At 39.7% G+C, this 13,352-nt stretch overlaps 2 protein-coding genes across 3 annotated transcripts in view; one reads left to right on the forward strand and one right to left on the reverse strand.

Annotated features, from left to right (window-relative positions):
- The window catches only part of CBX3 (chromobox homolog 3), a 12,095-nt gene extending 11,691 nt beyond the window's left edge, over positions 1-404 (reverse strand). The window contains exon 1 of the mRNA XM_011972281.1: positions 31-404. The gene's annotated coding sequence lies outside the window, so the exon portion shown is untranslated. The remainder of the gene's footprint in view (positions 1-30) is intronic.
- Positions 405-490: 86 nt separating this feature from the next.
- On the forward strand, positions 491-11,497 carry HNRNPA2B1 (heterogeneous nuclear ribonucleoprotein A2/B1). 2 transcript variants are annotated; one of them, XM_011972282.1, is made up of 12 exons: positions 491-1,027; positions 3,776-3,811; positions 3,910-4,020; positions 4,185-4,331; positions 4,626-4,836; positions 4,980-5,081; positions 5,155-5,235; positions 5,735-5,797; positions 7,932-8,051; positions 8,270-8,392; positions 9,054-9,136; positions 9,293-11,497. In XM_011972282.1, the coding sequence occupies exons 1-11, from the start codon at positions 1,022-1,024 to the stop codon at positions 9,113-9,115; spliced, it is 1,062 nt and encodes a 353-aa protein (XP_011827672.1). In that variant the 5' UTR covers positions 491-1,021; the 3' UTR covers positions 9,116-9,136; positions 9,293-11,497. The 2 variants fall into 2 exon arrangements, with proteins under 2 accessions (XP_011827672.1, XP_011827673.1); XM_011972283.1 differs by lacking the exon at positions 3,776-3,811.
- Positions 11,498-13,352: the final 1,855 nt, after the last annotated feature.

Raw genomic sequence — 13,352 nt, forward strand, 5'->3', positions numbered from 1 at the left:
GAGGGCGGCTGCGAAGACCGCGGCACTTACCGCTCGCAGCGTGGCGCCTGGTGGTCCCCGAGGGGAGGGAGGGGGGAGGAGGGGCGAGGACGGTGACCGGAGTCTCCTCAGCGGTGGCTTTTCTGCTTTGCAGCCTCAGCGCTGGCGCCAAAACCGGACTCCGCCCACTTCCTCGCCCCTGCGGTGCGAGGGTGCGGAATCCTCCAAACGCTTGGGGAGAGAGAGTTGGGAGCTTAAAAACTAGTACCCCTTTGGGACCACTTTCAGCAGAGACCCCTCCTGTACCCCAGGGGTCAGCTGCATAGACGCGGGTCAGGGTTAGGTCAGTGTGGCGTGAACGATAATTTGACTAGAAGTTGATTCGGGTGTTTCCGGAAGGGGCCGAGTCAATCCGCCGAGTTGGGACACGGAAAACGAAAAGGGAAGGCTCATATTATACTACGATTTTTCTGGCGGGGGTTATTAAAGGCGTAGCTGCAGGGACCACCTTCCAGGTTGAGAGGGCTGGATCTCCGGGCTCCGGATTAAGCTCCTCCCGTCGGCGTTAATTTCAAACTGCGCGACCGTTTCTCACCTGCCTTGCGCCAAGGCGAGGGGCGGGACCCTATTCCGAGAGGTAGTAACTCGCGGGACTCGAGCCTTCCGCAATTCACTGAGCGCATTTACGGAAGTAACGTCGGGCACTGTCGCTGGCCACAGGAGGGGGAGGAGTACGCATTTGGCGTAAGGAGGGGCGTAGAGCCTTCCCGCCATTGGCGGCGGTTAGGGCGTTTACGCAACGGCCTGACGTAGAGGAAGACGCGTTAGTGGGGGGGAAGGTTCTAGAAAAGCGGCGGCAGCGGCTCTAGCGGCAGTAGCAGCAGCGCCGGGTCCCGTGCGGAGGTACTCCTAGCGGTGTTGTTTCTCGAGCAGCGGCAGTTCTCACTACAGCGCCAGGACGAGTCCGGTTCGTGTTCGTCCGCGGAGATCTCTCTCATCTCGCTCGGCTGCGGGAAATCGGGCTGAAGCGACTGAGTCCGCGATGGAGGTAACGGGTTTGAAATCAATGAGTTATTGGAAAGGGCATGGCGAGGCCGCTGGCCCCCTTGTGGAAGTCGGCCAGCCGCCTCCGTGGGAGAGCGGCAGGAAATCGGACCGCTTCAGTAGCAGTGGGGCTTGAGGTTTATGAACGGGGTCTTGACCGGAGGCCTGAGCGTACAAACAAGCTTCCCCACCCTCAGCCTCCCGGCGCCATTTCCCTTCACTGGGGGTGGGGGATGGGGAGCTTTCACATGGCGGACGCTGCCCCGCTGGAGTGAAAGTGGGGCGCGGAGGCGGGAATTTTTATTCCCTTTTTAAAAGCAGGGTGCTTCGGGGGCCACGGCGTCTCCGCGGCGAGTGTTTCGGCGGGCAGCGGGTCCCCGTGAGCGAGGCTGCGGAGCTTCCCCTCCCCCTCTCTCCCGGGAACCGGATTTGGCGGCCGCCATTTTCATGGCTCGCCTTCCTCTCAGCGTTTTTCTTTTAACTCTCTTATTCTTTTAGTGTGCTTTCTCTGTCAAGGCATAGAAGTGGTTAACTATTTTTCTTTCTTCTCGGGCTCTTTTCATATCGTTTCGAGGTGGATTTGGAGTGTTTTGTGAGCTTGGATCTTTAGAGTCCTGCGCACCTCATTAAAGGCGCTCAGCCTTCCCCTCGATGAAATGGCGCCATTGCGTTCGGAAGCCACACCGAAGAGCGGGCGGGGGGGTGCTCCGGGTTTGCGGGCCCGGTTTCAGAGAAGATACCACCACCCAGGGCGTCGGGCCGGGTTTAATGCGAGCTATAGGACAAAGAAACCGTTTTGTAGTTTTCCTGTTTTTTAAATTTATTTGAGTAACGGATATATTTGGGTCTGCAGTCACTAAAACGGCAGATGAACAGCAGCAAAAATAAACACTTTGGAAGCCATCGGCCACGAGGGGCAGGGACGAGGATGGTTTTCTGGGCGGGGGAGGGATTTTCGCGTCAGAAGCCTTTACTGTTCTTAAGGATTCCGCTTAAGTTGTAGAGCCGACTCGTATTTTAAGTAATGCTTTTACTGAGAAGTTTAATCCTTACGGGACAGTTCCATGGACCATTATAGATGACTAGTTAGAAATTACGAGGAAAGCGAAATAACGATTTTATCCTTAGTTGTACTTCGGTTAAAACATGGTTTCAGAGGCTCTTTCCTGTAATGCGTGTGTATTTTTGTGCAAAATTGTTTTGGGCCTGGGCCGCTCTGTATTTGAACTTTGTTACTTTTCTCATTTATGTTTGCAATCTTGGTTGAACATTACATTGATAAGCATAAGGTCTCAAGCGAAGGGGGTCTACCTGGTTATTTTCTTTGACCCTAAGCACGTTTATAAAATAACATTGTTTAAAATCGATAGTGGACATCGGGTAAGTTTGGAAAAATTGTGAGGTAAGTAATGAGTTTTTGCTTTTTGTTAGTGATCTGTAAGACTTGTTATAAATGTACATTGTTGGTAATTTCACTTTAGAGACACCTATGTGCTGACGACAATTAAGAAAAAACTAATTGAGAAAATGAAAATACCTATTTTGGCAAGTAACCATTTCAAGACTGCGTTGTGTCTCATAGGAAGTAGTTTGATCATTTCGGTTAATTTTTTTTTTTTTTTTTTTAATTTTTACCAGTCCTGAAAACAATTACAGGAAAAAATCCGAACTGGCATTTACCACTATTTTTTTAGCAGTTGGGAGCATGTGAATGGAGGGAGAGAGCTCTGTAGAACTGGGCTGAGAGCAGCAATTCTTCTTGCTAGGAACAAAAAATAATTCTTCATTCAAAATTACGTGTGACTTTTTAGTGTGCATTATGCATTCGTAGTAGTTGGTCCTGGATATCACTTCCTCTCGTTTAATTTTTTTTTTTTTTTAACGTAGTTACCTTTTAAGACAGGTTTACTTAACATTCTTAACTGCCCAAAATACAGGGCTGTATAATACGACATACTGCTTGTTTGCAAGTATTAAAGATTTCAACTCTGAGGTTTTTCTTATTGAGTTAGAAAATTGTTTCGTGCCGTGTCGCTTGCCACATGGCCAATCAAGTTCAGTAAGCTTCAGCTTTCAGTAATAGTTAGCTTAGAGATTATGCCAGGTGAATGTATTTTATTGTACATAAGGTTAAGCTGAGTAATTCATATTCTGTATTGTCATATCCTGTATAGACGATGTCCACCAAAAACCTGTTAAAACTTTTAAACTTTGAGTGCTGCTGGTCATAAAAATGAATTTGTCCTGGTTTTAAGTAATTTTTAAGGTTATTGCTAATGCATATCATGATTTTAAATATTTTTGTCACAGAGTCATAGGGAGAAACAGTATTTTAAAAAGTTTTTTTTTGGCTAATATACTTAGAATCACCACCAGAGGGGGCAGTTAAGGGAAAATGTTACTGAATCGTGAATTAAAAACTTTGAGTCATAACCATCGAACCAAAAGTTATTTTCTGATGTTTATAAATAGAAATCTGCGTTTTTAGGTTATAGGGTTGAAATTTTTGGTAAAGATTTAGTAATCTTTTGATAACCACGGTCTACATTTGTTCATTTCTCCTTAGAAATTTTTTAAATTAAGTAATAATACATTTGTTTAAGATAATTTAATGTTGAGTAAATTTAGATCAAGCATTAATGACTTTGAAACTTGTGTAGATCAGCTGAGGCAATTTTTTTGGTGTAACACAACTAATATGCAGTTTAACATATGGTTTAAATTTGATGTAAGTTTTTTTTTTCCCCCCCAGAAAACTTTAGAAACTGTTCCTTTGGAGAGGAAAAAGGTACTCTGCCAGCAGGTCACCTCATATTTAAGAATTTAATTTCCTGCATACAAAGAGGAAAATGTAAATAAAAATTGAAATGGTATTTTCCTTTGCAGAGAGAAAAGGAACAGTTCCGTAAGCTCTTTATTGGTGGCTTAAGCTTTGAAACCACAGAAGAAAGTTTGAGGAACTATTACGAACAATGGGGAAAGCTTACAGACTGTGTGGTACGTAAGTTACTGAATTGTTACTGTATGTTAGTATCGTAGCTGTTTAAGTGAATCTTGAAGGAAGTAACTATATCAGCATAGTAAAAAATTCTATTGTAATGACTGTTTATTTATAAGTTATAATGAGATTAAATGCTAAAGTTTCCTCTTTGGTTTGAAAGGTAATGAGGGATCCTGCAAGCAAAAGATCAAGAGGATTTGGTTTTGTAACTTTCTCATCCATGGCTGAGGTTGATGCTGCCATGGCTGCAAGACCTCATTCAATTGATGGGAGAGTAGTTGAGCCAAAACGTGCTGTAGCAAGAGAGGTAAGCAAACCATGACTGTCTTGTGCAATTAACGTAAAGAATGCTGCCTTGCTGAACATCGGAAAGTATTTCTGAATTTAGTTTTAACTCAAGATTTTATTAAAGCTCTGTTGGGTTTCTGGACCGTTTTCTGACGCTAACTTATTTTTCAAAAGCTAGGTCCCTAAAAGCTGTTGTTGTAGACCTGGTAGTTTTAAGGTGGATGCAAGCCAAGTATGGTACAAAGGTCGGCTACTTTGAATCATGCTTGTGTTTTTTTCTGTCGGGATGACTTTTACCCCACCAATATTTTAGGAATCTGGAAAACCAGGGGCTCATGTAACTGTGAAGAAGCTGTTTGTTGGCGGAATTAAAGAAGATACTGAGGAACATCACCTTAGAGATTACTTTGAGGAATATGGAAAAATTGATACCATTGAGATAATTACTGATAGACAGTCTGGAAAGAAAAGAGGCTTTGGCTTTGTTACTTTTGATGACCATGATCCTGTGGATAAAATCGTATGTAAGTGTCTAACCACAAATGTACTGTTCTTACCATGTATTCAATTTTGTGTATGTTAACATCTAATTTTATTGAAAGGTAAACTTTTTTAAAGTTGTTTAATGTTGATTTAATTTAAAAGGAGTTTGAATTTTTCATTGCAGTGCAGAAATACCATACCATCAATGGTCATAATGCAGAAGTAAGAAAGGCTTTGTCTAGACAAGAAATGCAAGAAGTTCAGAGTTCTAGGAGTGGAAGAGGAGGTAATTTCAATTCTATTTCTTCTTTATTTTTATTCATATAAGGGCTTGCTTCTAACTGGGGCATTTATTGTAGGCAACTTCGGCTTCGGGGATTCGCGTGGTGGCGGTGGAAATTTCGGACCAGGACCAGGAAGTAACTTCAGAGGAGGATCTGGTAAGTTCAAATTCTATGTGTTTAAAGGATGAGTGTGCTTTTATTTTAAATATGATTAGGTTTTCATTAGTAGAATCAGGAAATCAACCTAAATCAAAACCTTTCCCTAAGACTTCAAATAGATAGTATCCTGGCAAGTTCCTGTGACTTGGCCAGACAAGAAGTTTAATAGGGTTGTGTTAATAACAGTTATATTATCTGGATTGATAATGTAAAATGAAGTGTCATCAGAAAAGCTTTGGCCCCATGAAGTGTCATTCTTATGTATAAATGAAATGGAATCTCTAAAATTGAGACTTGTTCAGTTAGTTCAAAATTTAGGTGGTAATGAGATTTAATTATATGCTTTCATGTTTTGTGAATAAACTGGTAGCACTAGCGTGTGCTTTTCTGAGGTTCTTAATTATTGTGCTGAGGTATTAAGAGAACTGAAAAAATGAGTATTAGTAATAATGGTGAACAGCTTATAGTAAACGTAATCTTTTTTGCCCCCTAACAGATGGATATGGCAGTGGACGTGGATTTGGGGATGGCTATAATGGGTATGGAGGAGGGCCTGGAGGTCAGTTTCCTCTATATTTTGGTTTGTTTATGTGACTAATACTTAACCATATTGTATATTTAGTTCATTTATATTTTGAGTTTTTAAACATTTTATATTGCCCCTTATAAAGGGCTTAGGTGATAGTGGTCCAGTTATTTCTTTTATAAGTAATTTGACGTCTTAGTTGTTACAGCCTAAGGAATACAGTGCTATTTAAAATGAAAATTTAAAGATAATCATCACAGTATTCCATCTTAAGCAAAATAATTGGATCTAGATATGTTTTTGTACTGTGCTTTCTGGAAAAGTGCAGAAGACTGGATTTAACTGAGTAAAATCTAAGGGGGGAGAATACGTAGGAGAAAAATGTAAAATATGTCTAAACCCTTAACTAGATGGTAAGCATCCCAGGATAACTCAAAAAGTAACCTAAGGAAATTTTCCAAAATGTTCACTGTGCTCCTGGCTACAGATAAGGTTGTGAACTACCATTGAACCTGAAATGTGATATAATAAATATATCAGTTTTATTGGTGTACAGAAAAGGCTGGTACACAAGACAGATTTTGTGATAAGGAAGGGACATTTAAAACTATGAGCTGGTAATAGACTTGATTTCTGGTGTTGCCACTCATTAGGTGTGACTTAAGTTCTACCATTTAAAATTTTAGAGAAAGCTGAGTTCTTGTATTTAACTACAAGTAATTTGAGACTCAGCCCACAACAGAAGCCTTTTTTTTTCTTTTTTTCCTTTTTATAAGGTGGCTTTTGTTTTTTTTGAGACAGCCTTGCTCTGTTGCCCAGGCTGGAGTGTAGTGGCGTGTGTCTGCTCACTACAACCTCTGCCTTCCCGGTCCAAGTGATTCTCCTGCCTCAGCCTCCTGAGTAGCTGGGATTACCGGTGTGCACCACCACGCCCACCTAATTTTGGTATTTAGTAGAGACAGGGTTTCCCCATGTTGGTCAGGCTGGTCTTAAACTCCTGACCTCGTGATCCGCACACCTTGGCCTCCCAAAAGTGCTGGGATTACAGGCGTGAGCCACTGTGCCCGGATTTTTTGTTTTGTTTTGTTTAGGTTTTGCATTATGTGAAAGTGTTTCATTTGTCCCTACTTCTGTTTACAGTAAAGAACATACTGTGTAGAGTGTTGCGCCTATTTTTTTTTCTTTGAGATGGGGTCTGGCTTTGTTGCTCAGACTGGAGTGCAGTGGTGTGATCTTAGCTCACTGCACCCTTAGCCTCAAGCCATCCTCCCACCTTAGCCTCCTGGGTAGCTGGAGCTACAGGGTGCACCACTTAACCAGCTAATTTTGTGTTTTTTTGTAGAGGTGTAGGGGTTTTGCTATGTTGCCCTCACTGGTCTTGAATTCCTGGGCTCAAGCAATCCACTCGCCTCAACTTTCCGTACTGCTGGGATTACAGATTGTGAGCTGCTGGGCCTGGCCAACAACATTGTTTTGTTTTGTTTCAGAGAGTCTCTCTCTGTCGCCCAGGCTGGAGTGCAGTGGCGCAATAACAGCTCACTGCAATCTTTGCCTCCCTGGTTCACTCCATTCTCCTGACTCAGCCTCCCGAGTAGTTAGGACTACAGGCGCCTGCCACTACACCCGGCTAATTTTTTGTATTTTTAGTGGAGATGGGGTTTCACCGTATTAGCCAGATGGTCTTATCTCTTGACCTTGTGATCCACCCACCTCAGCCTCCCAAAGTTTACAGGCGGGAGCCACCGTGCCTGACCGAGAACATTGTTTTAAAAGATGTAATTCGTAGGGAGACATAATAGAAACTTTCTTTTGGGCCTGTAGGGGGAAGTGGTCTTTTACTTTCTCCCTAACCCACACTGCTAGTCTAGCTTCACAACCTTACCCACTATATACATGTAGTATTTCAAGATAACTTAAGATTTTTAGTTTTGAGGGAAAGCTGTAGCGTTACAGGTATTTAAGTTGGGTACACATGGTGTTATCCATTTGGCTGGGTAGGCACTCTAGCCACCACATGTTTACCAAGGGTAGGCATTCAGTCCTTGAAGCTGTTTTAGAGGAATTTCATTGACTGTTTCACATGCAAACTTGGAAATGGATGTGAGGAGACAGTTCAAAATGGCATTGAAAATATTAAGTGATTACTTAAAGGCTTATTTTATAATAGGTGGCAATTTTGGAGGTAGCCCCGGTTATGGAGGAGGAAGAGGAGGATATGGTGGTGGAGGACCTGGATATGGCAACCAGGGTGGGGGCTACGGAGGTGGTTATGACAACTATGGAGGAGGTAATAAATTCACCTGCAACCTTTATGTGGGAATTTGGAATTAATGGCTTTGTAACACTTGATCTTTTATTTCAATGTTTGTCACTAGATAAAGTGTTTGCTTTTGTTTTTGTGGGAGCTTTGTCCTAAATCCTTAGCATGTATCTTTGGTTTAATGTTCTTTTGGTTTAATGTATTGTTCTGAGGTCCATTATACTAGTATTCCAATTTTTTTATAGGAAATTATGGAAGTGGAAATTACAATGATTTTGGAAATTATAACCAGCAACCTTCTAACTATGGTCCAATGAAGAGTGGAAACTTTGGTGGTAGCAGGAACATGGGGGGACCATATGGTGGAGGTAATTTATAACAATTGAGATTTTTCAGATTTTTGTGATTAAAGGATTAGCCTTTTGTGACTTAAAGGGAAAATAACATACTAAGTAGTTTGGGTTGTGGGATATACGGTCTTAGTGAAAATAAAGAAATTTTGCATAAATCTCCACAGAAGTACTTAGCAAGCAGTTACAACATCAAATTGGGATTAGGGGTGTTGGAGGTGGGGAAGTTCAGTAGTTTAATTTCTGGTGGGGGCTGGTAAACAGCTAAGTAAAATTGTAACCCACATTGCAAGTGGTGTAAATTGGAATGAGGGTCTTTGAAGTTAAATTATTAAACCATGATTCAAACCATTGCTTAGCTTATTCTTGAGGTTTTTAGCAGGAGTAAACATTTTCTGTGTCTTGTTCTTGGTGTACTTTAAAAAAATCCCTTAGTCCAAATGAGCATGAGAGGACCCTTTATTTAAAAGAATAGCATAGCATCAGCCACGAAATAAAAATGTCTGTGAACCTGAGTAATTTATCTCCCAAGTAATTCTGCTAACTGGCTGCAAAGGGTTAGGATCTGCTTGTTTTTATTAAAGACTGGATGGATAGAAAATAGAATCAGCTGTAGTGTTATAGTGATCATGGGAAATCAAAGTAAGTTTGTTTTCTCTTGCTGTTCCAACAATTATAGGAAACTATGGTCCAGGAGGCAGTGGAGGAAGTGGGGGTTATGGTGGGAGGAGCCGATACTGAGCTTCTTCCTATTTGCCATGGGTAAGTAGCTTTTGAGTTTTACAATTATTATTATCTTGGGAGACATAGCTGCAGGAGTAAAAGCTTTTTAGGATCATGTTATCTTTCCTTAAAATCTGGTTAGATGGATAATTTCATAACCTATTTTTTTTTTACTCTTTACTTCTGTTGAAACAGGCTTCACTGTATAAATAGGAGAGGATGAGAGCCCAGAGGTAACAGAACAGCTTCAGGTTATCGAAATAACAATGTTAAGGAAACTCTTATCTCAGTCATGCATAAATATGCAGTGATATGGCAGAAGACACCAGAGCAGATGCAGAGAGCCATTTTGTGAATGGATTGGATTATTTAATAACATTACCTTACTGTGGAGGAAGGATTGTAAAAAAAAATGCCTTTGAGACAGTTTCTTAGCTTTTTAATTGTTGTTTCTTTCTAGTGGTCTTTGTAAGAGTGTAGAAGCATTCCTTCTTTGATAATGTTAAATTTGTAAGTTTCAGGTGACATGTGAAACCTTTTTTAAGATTTTTCTCAAAGTTTTGAAAAGCTATTAGCCAGGATCATGGTGTAATAAGACATAACGTTTTTCCTTTAAAAAATTTAAGTGCGTGTGTAGAGTTAAGAAGCTGTTGTACATTTATGATTTAATAAAATAATTCTAAAGGAAATTGTGTAATTATAGACTTTTTATTTTAAATAAGTTAAGGAGTGGGTAGTATAATTAAGGTCCGTTGCAAAGCTGTTGTTATATTTGTATAAGATAAATGCTGGTCAGATATAAGTGTGTTGTCTGCAATTCATCAGGATTAAATTATGTAGATAACTTAAGGGATATCTCTGCAAGGAGAAACACCTTTTTAGATCTTTTAGATGCTGCTTCTTCAATGCAAGGAAAGGAAATAACCCCAGCGAGGTACTCTTCAGGGACACAGGTCTAGTACAAGAGAACTCTTGACGGCTACTAAGTTCAGCCAGTCTTAAAAAACTGTGCTGTTTCTACAAAACTTTAACTACAGTAGTTTTTAAGGATGCCAACGAAAGCTGAGGGTGTAGAGCAAAATAGTTCTAAGCTTCAGTTAAACTTCTTTAGGTAAGATCTTATTTACTTTTCCTTTCTTAATTTTCCTCCCTAAAAGATAAACTAATACTCTTAAATGGTCTTTCAGTATAGTGGTTCTTACGTAGTTTAACATAGCTATAAATTGAGTTTAACAATTTATAAACTCAAGAGAATAATTTTTATAAACCCTGTTTTCCAATCTGTCATTTACTTAAATTATTTTGGTTGTTTTTCCCTTTTTTTTCCTTCTTTTCCTACCCCCTCCCCCTCCGTGTGAAGATTTGGGTGCTTAACATATCATTTTTTTCCCTGCTGGAATTTTAGCATTGATATGAACCATGGACAAGTATATTCTGCTGCCACAAAGACTAAAGTGCTTCATTTCAACAGCTGAGGCAAGCCAAGTGATCATTAATAAAGCTTTTCTTGGTTCCTTCAGTGGTGTTGGTAGTAAAATGGTAGGTAAAAGTTAGGCTGCAAGTTCAATCATGAGATTTCCCATCGTTACACCCTTGTGTATTCACATTTCTTGGATCAAACATTTTGAGTGAACTAGGGGTTTTTATTAAAGACATTTGTTGTATTTATGGTTGTAACTGTACATGCTTATCAGGAAGAGACTGAAGGTAGGGCAAAAATGGTTGAATCTATTTTCAGATAGTAGTTCATACTTGAGTGAAGTGTCTGTCTACATTATGAAGCCTGTATGTATCCAGTACCAAGTAGGTGGGTTAAATGTGGTTATTTTAGTTCAGTGTCTTACCCTGAAGAGAAAGTTGTAGTTTGGCTGTTGAAATTCATTCCTTAGATACCATCAGTTTGATTGCCCGGCTTTATTGCCTTTACAGGAATGTGATACTCAGGGCTTACTCTGCTATATGCACCAGTGAGTCTTCTTTGATCCTAAGACCACCACTGAAGTTGTTTAGGTTCTTTTGGACAAACATGATAAACTTCTTCAGATACTTTTTTTTTCCTTTGGCAGGAAGGTGTCTTGCTGCAGGTAACTAATGAAGAAGTGGTCAACCACAGAGTCTTCAAGAAATAAGAAATTCTGTACCATCTGAAAGTAGTTCTTGTTGGTGCCTTCATTTAAAAAGCACTCTTTAAAATAAAAGGGAAATGTTTTCTGATAAAACAAACATTTAGTTCAGGTTCTTGATATAAAACAATTAAAAAATGAGTATTGTTTGTAAAACTAACATCAAATTGGCTAGAGAGATAAATGTATCATGTTTTAAATTAGGTTTTGTGAGTAGACAGATTACAATTCTATTTTAAATATAAAGTTTATAAAATAAATATTTTTTGTATCCAAATACTTGGTGTAATGTTTACACATAAAATGTGTGAATCTTGTTCTATAAACATTCGGTTGTCTAAAAGATCACCATCCCCTAAATTTTTTAAAGCAGTTTGGGGCTATGCATATTTTCTTTTAATATTAACAGATAAATGAGAAGAGCATTGTGGACATTATTGACTGTCCCCAATAAAATGCTGTTCATTATGCACTGTATATTCAGCGTTTGAGTACTCCTACTAAAGTTTCTGGCTTTACCTTGTATGTTCAGCAATACTGGTGGCATTTTGAAAATCATGGATTTTAAAGGTGAACCGGCCAGAGTGGTCTAGATTAACTGGCTTTGCAAAAGCACTGAGGCTTAAAATATGTACTAGATTGTCACATGTCAATTAGTTTGTGTTTCACACAGAGTAAATGAATATCAGTGTTTTTTTCTTTTTATGTGTTTATTTGGACATTTATCTGAATTAAGAAAACCAAAAAATAAGGGCCAAGTTAATTGATTTGTTTCTATGATTTGTTTTGGTTTTGATAATTTGAGATCTAACAGGTAAGTCACATTAACAGTGGGTAACACATAGAAAGCACTTTTCTGTTTTAAATAGCTGAATTCATCACAGACTTGTACAAATATCCCAACTTCAGGAAAATTTTGAAGTTTTAAAAATGTTTGGATGTACAAAGACGTTGAACTTTGAAATACATCAGGTTGATATGCATAACCTCAAAATACCAACTCCTATCCAGCCAAGGTCAAGGGGATATCATACAAATAGGGGAGAATTAGGTAATTACACAATAGACTGAAATGAACTGATGGAAGAAGAGTTTACTGAAACATGGTGTAATGTTGGATATTCAACATAGGTTTATTTCCTGTGTGTCTAGTGTTGAATCTGTTTTTCTTGGAGAAATTGAAGTTTAAGGTAGTTCTTGTGCAGCTTTGAGACGGTGCCCTAAAATGAAGAAAGGCTGCCTTTTGTCCAGGGCTTTATATTGTTGCTGTGTAACAACTTACTTTTAGAGCAGTTTAGAGAAACAAACTTCAGCATCTATGGGTCAGCAGTTGGGAGCAACTTAACTGATTCTGGGTAAAGCTCACAGTTGCAATCACAGAAAACTAGGATTGGATAATTTTTTTTTATATATCCAGAGTGGCATACTAACAGGGCTGAAAAGTTAATGCTGGTTGTCATCTTCCCTCGGTGAGTGAGCAAGAAAAGCTGTAAAATGAACACACTACAAAGTAGTCATGCCATCTTACATCCTTTATGATCACAGAGTGTGGTGGGAGGGTTCTATTCACTGGTAAATTACCAAGCAGGCAAGGATCATTGGGAACTATCTTAGATGCTGGCTGTCACACTCAAGGGTGTGCCCTTATTCAGTTTATGCATGAGTGTAAAACCGGATTTCCCTGTGTAAGGTTTTCCTTGTAGCCCAATTCGGTAGATGTCAAATTGCTTGACCTAATAAATGTTAGGTATTGGGAGCTAACAATGTAAGGCAACAAGTCTCAGTTTGTCACTGATGGTTGAAAAGTGCAAAAGGTAGAAAACACCTATCTCAGGTCGCCTGGAGTGCATGTTATTTAAATTTGCTATCTTTAAGGTTTGGAACTAATGTACTGAGATGGTTGACAGGCCCTACATAATTTTGACATTTGTACTATTTAGTAATGCACTAACACTGGCTTGTTTTGGGAGGGGAATTGGGGTAACCAGTGAGTTGCATGGATTTACCAGAGAACAAATAGTTCGAAAACTGAGATGGGGAAAGAAGGATCTAGCCACTTGAGTGCATTTAGGGAAGTTAGTATTACCACAAAAACCCTGTATACTGGTTCTGTAGCTCTGCTCAACTGAAGC

The sequence above is a fragment of the Mandrillus leucophaeus genome, unplaced genomic scaffold (assembly GCF_000951045.1).
Source record: "Mandrillus leucophaeus isolate KB7577 unplaced genomic scaffold, Mleu.le_1.0 Scaffold128, whole genome shotgun sequence".
Taxonomy (NCBI): Eukaryota; Metazoa; Chordata; class Mammalia; order Primates; family Cercopithecidae; genus Mandrillus; species Mandrillus leucophaeus.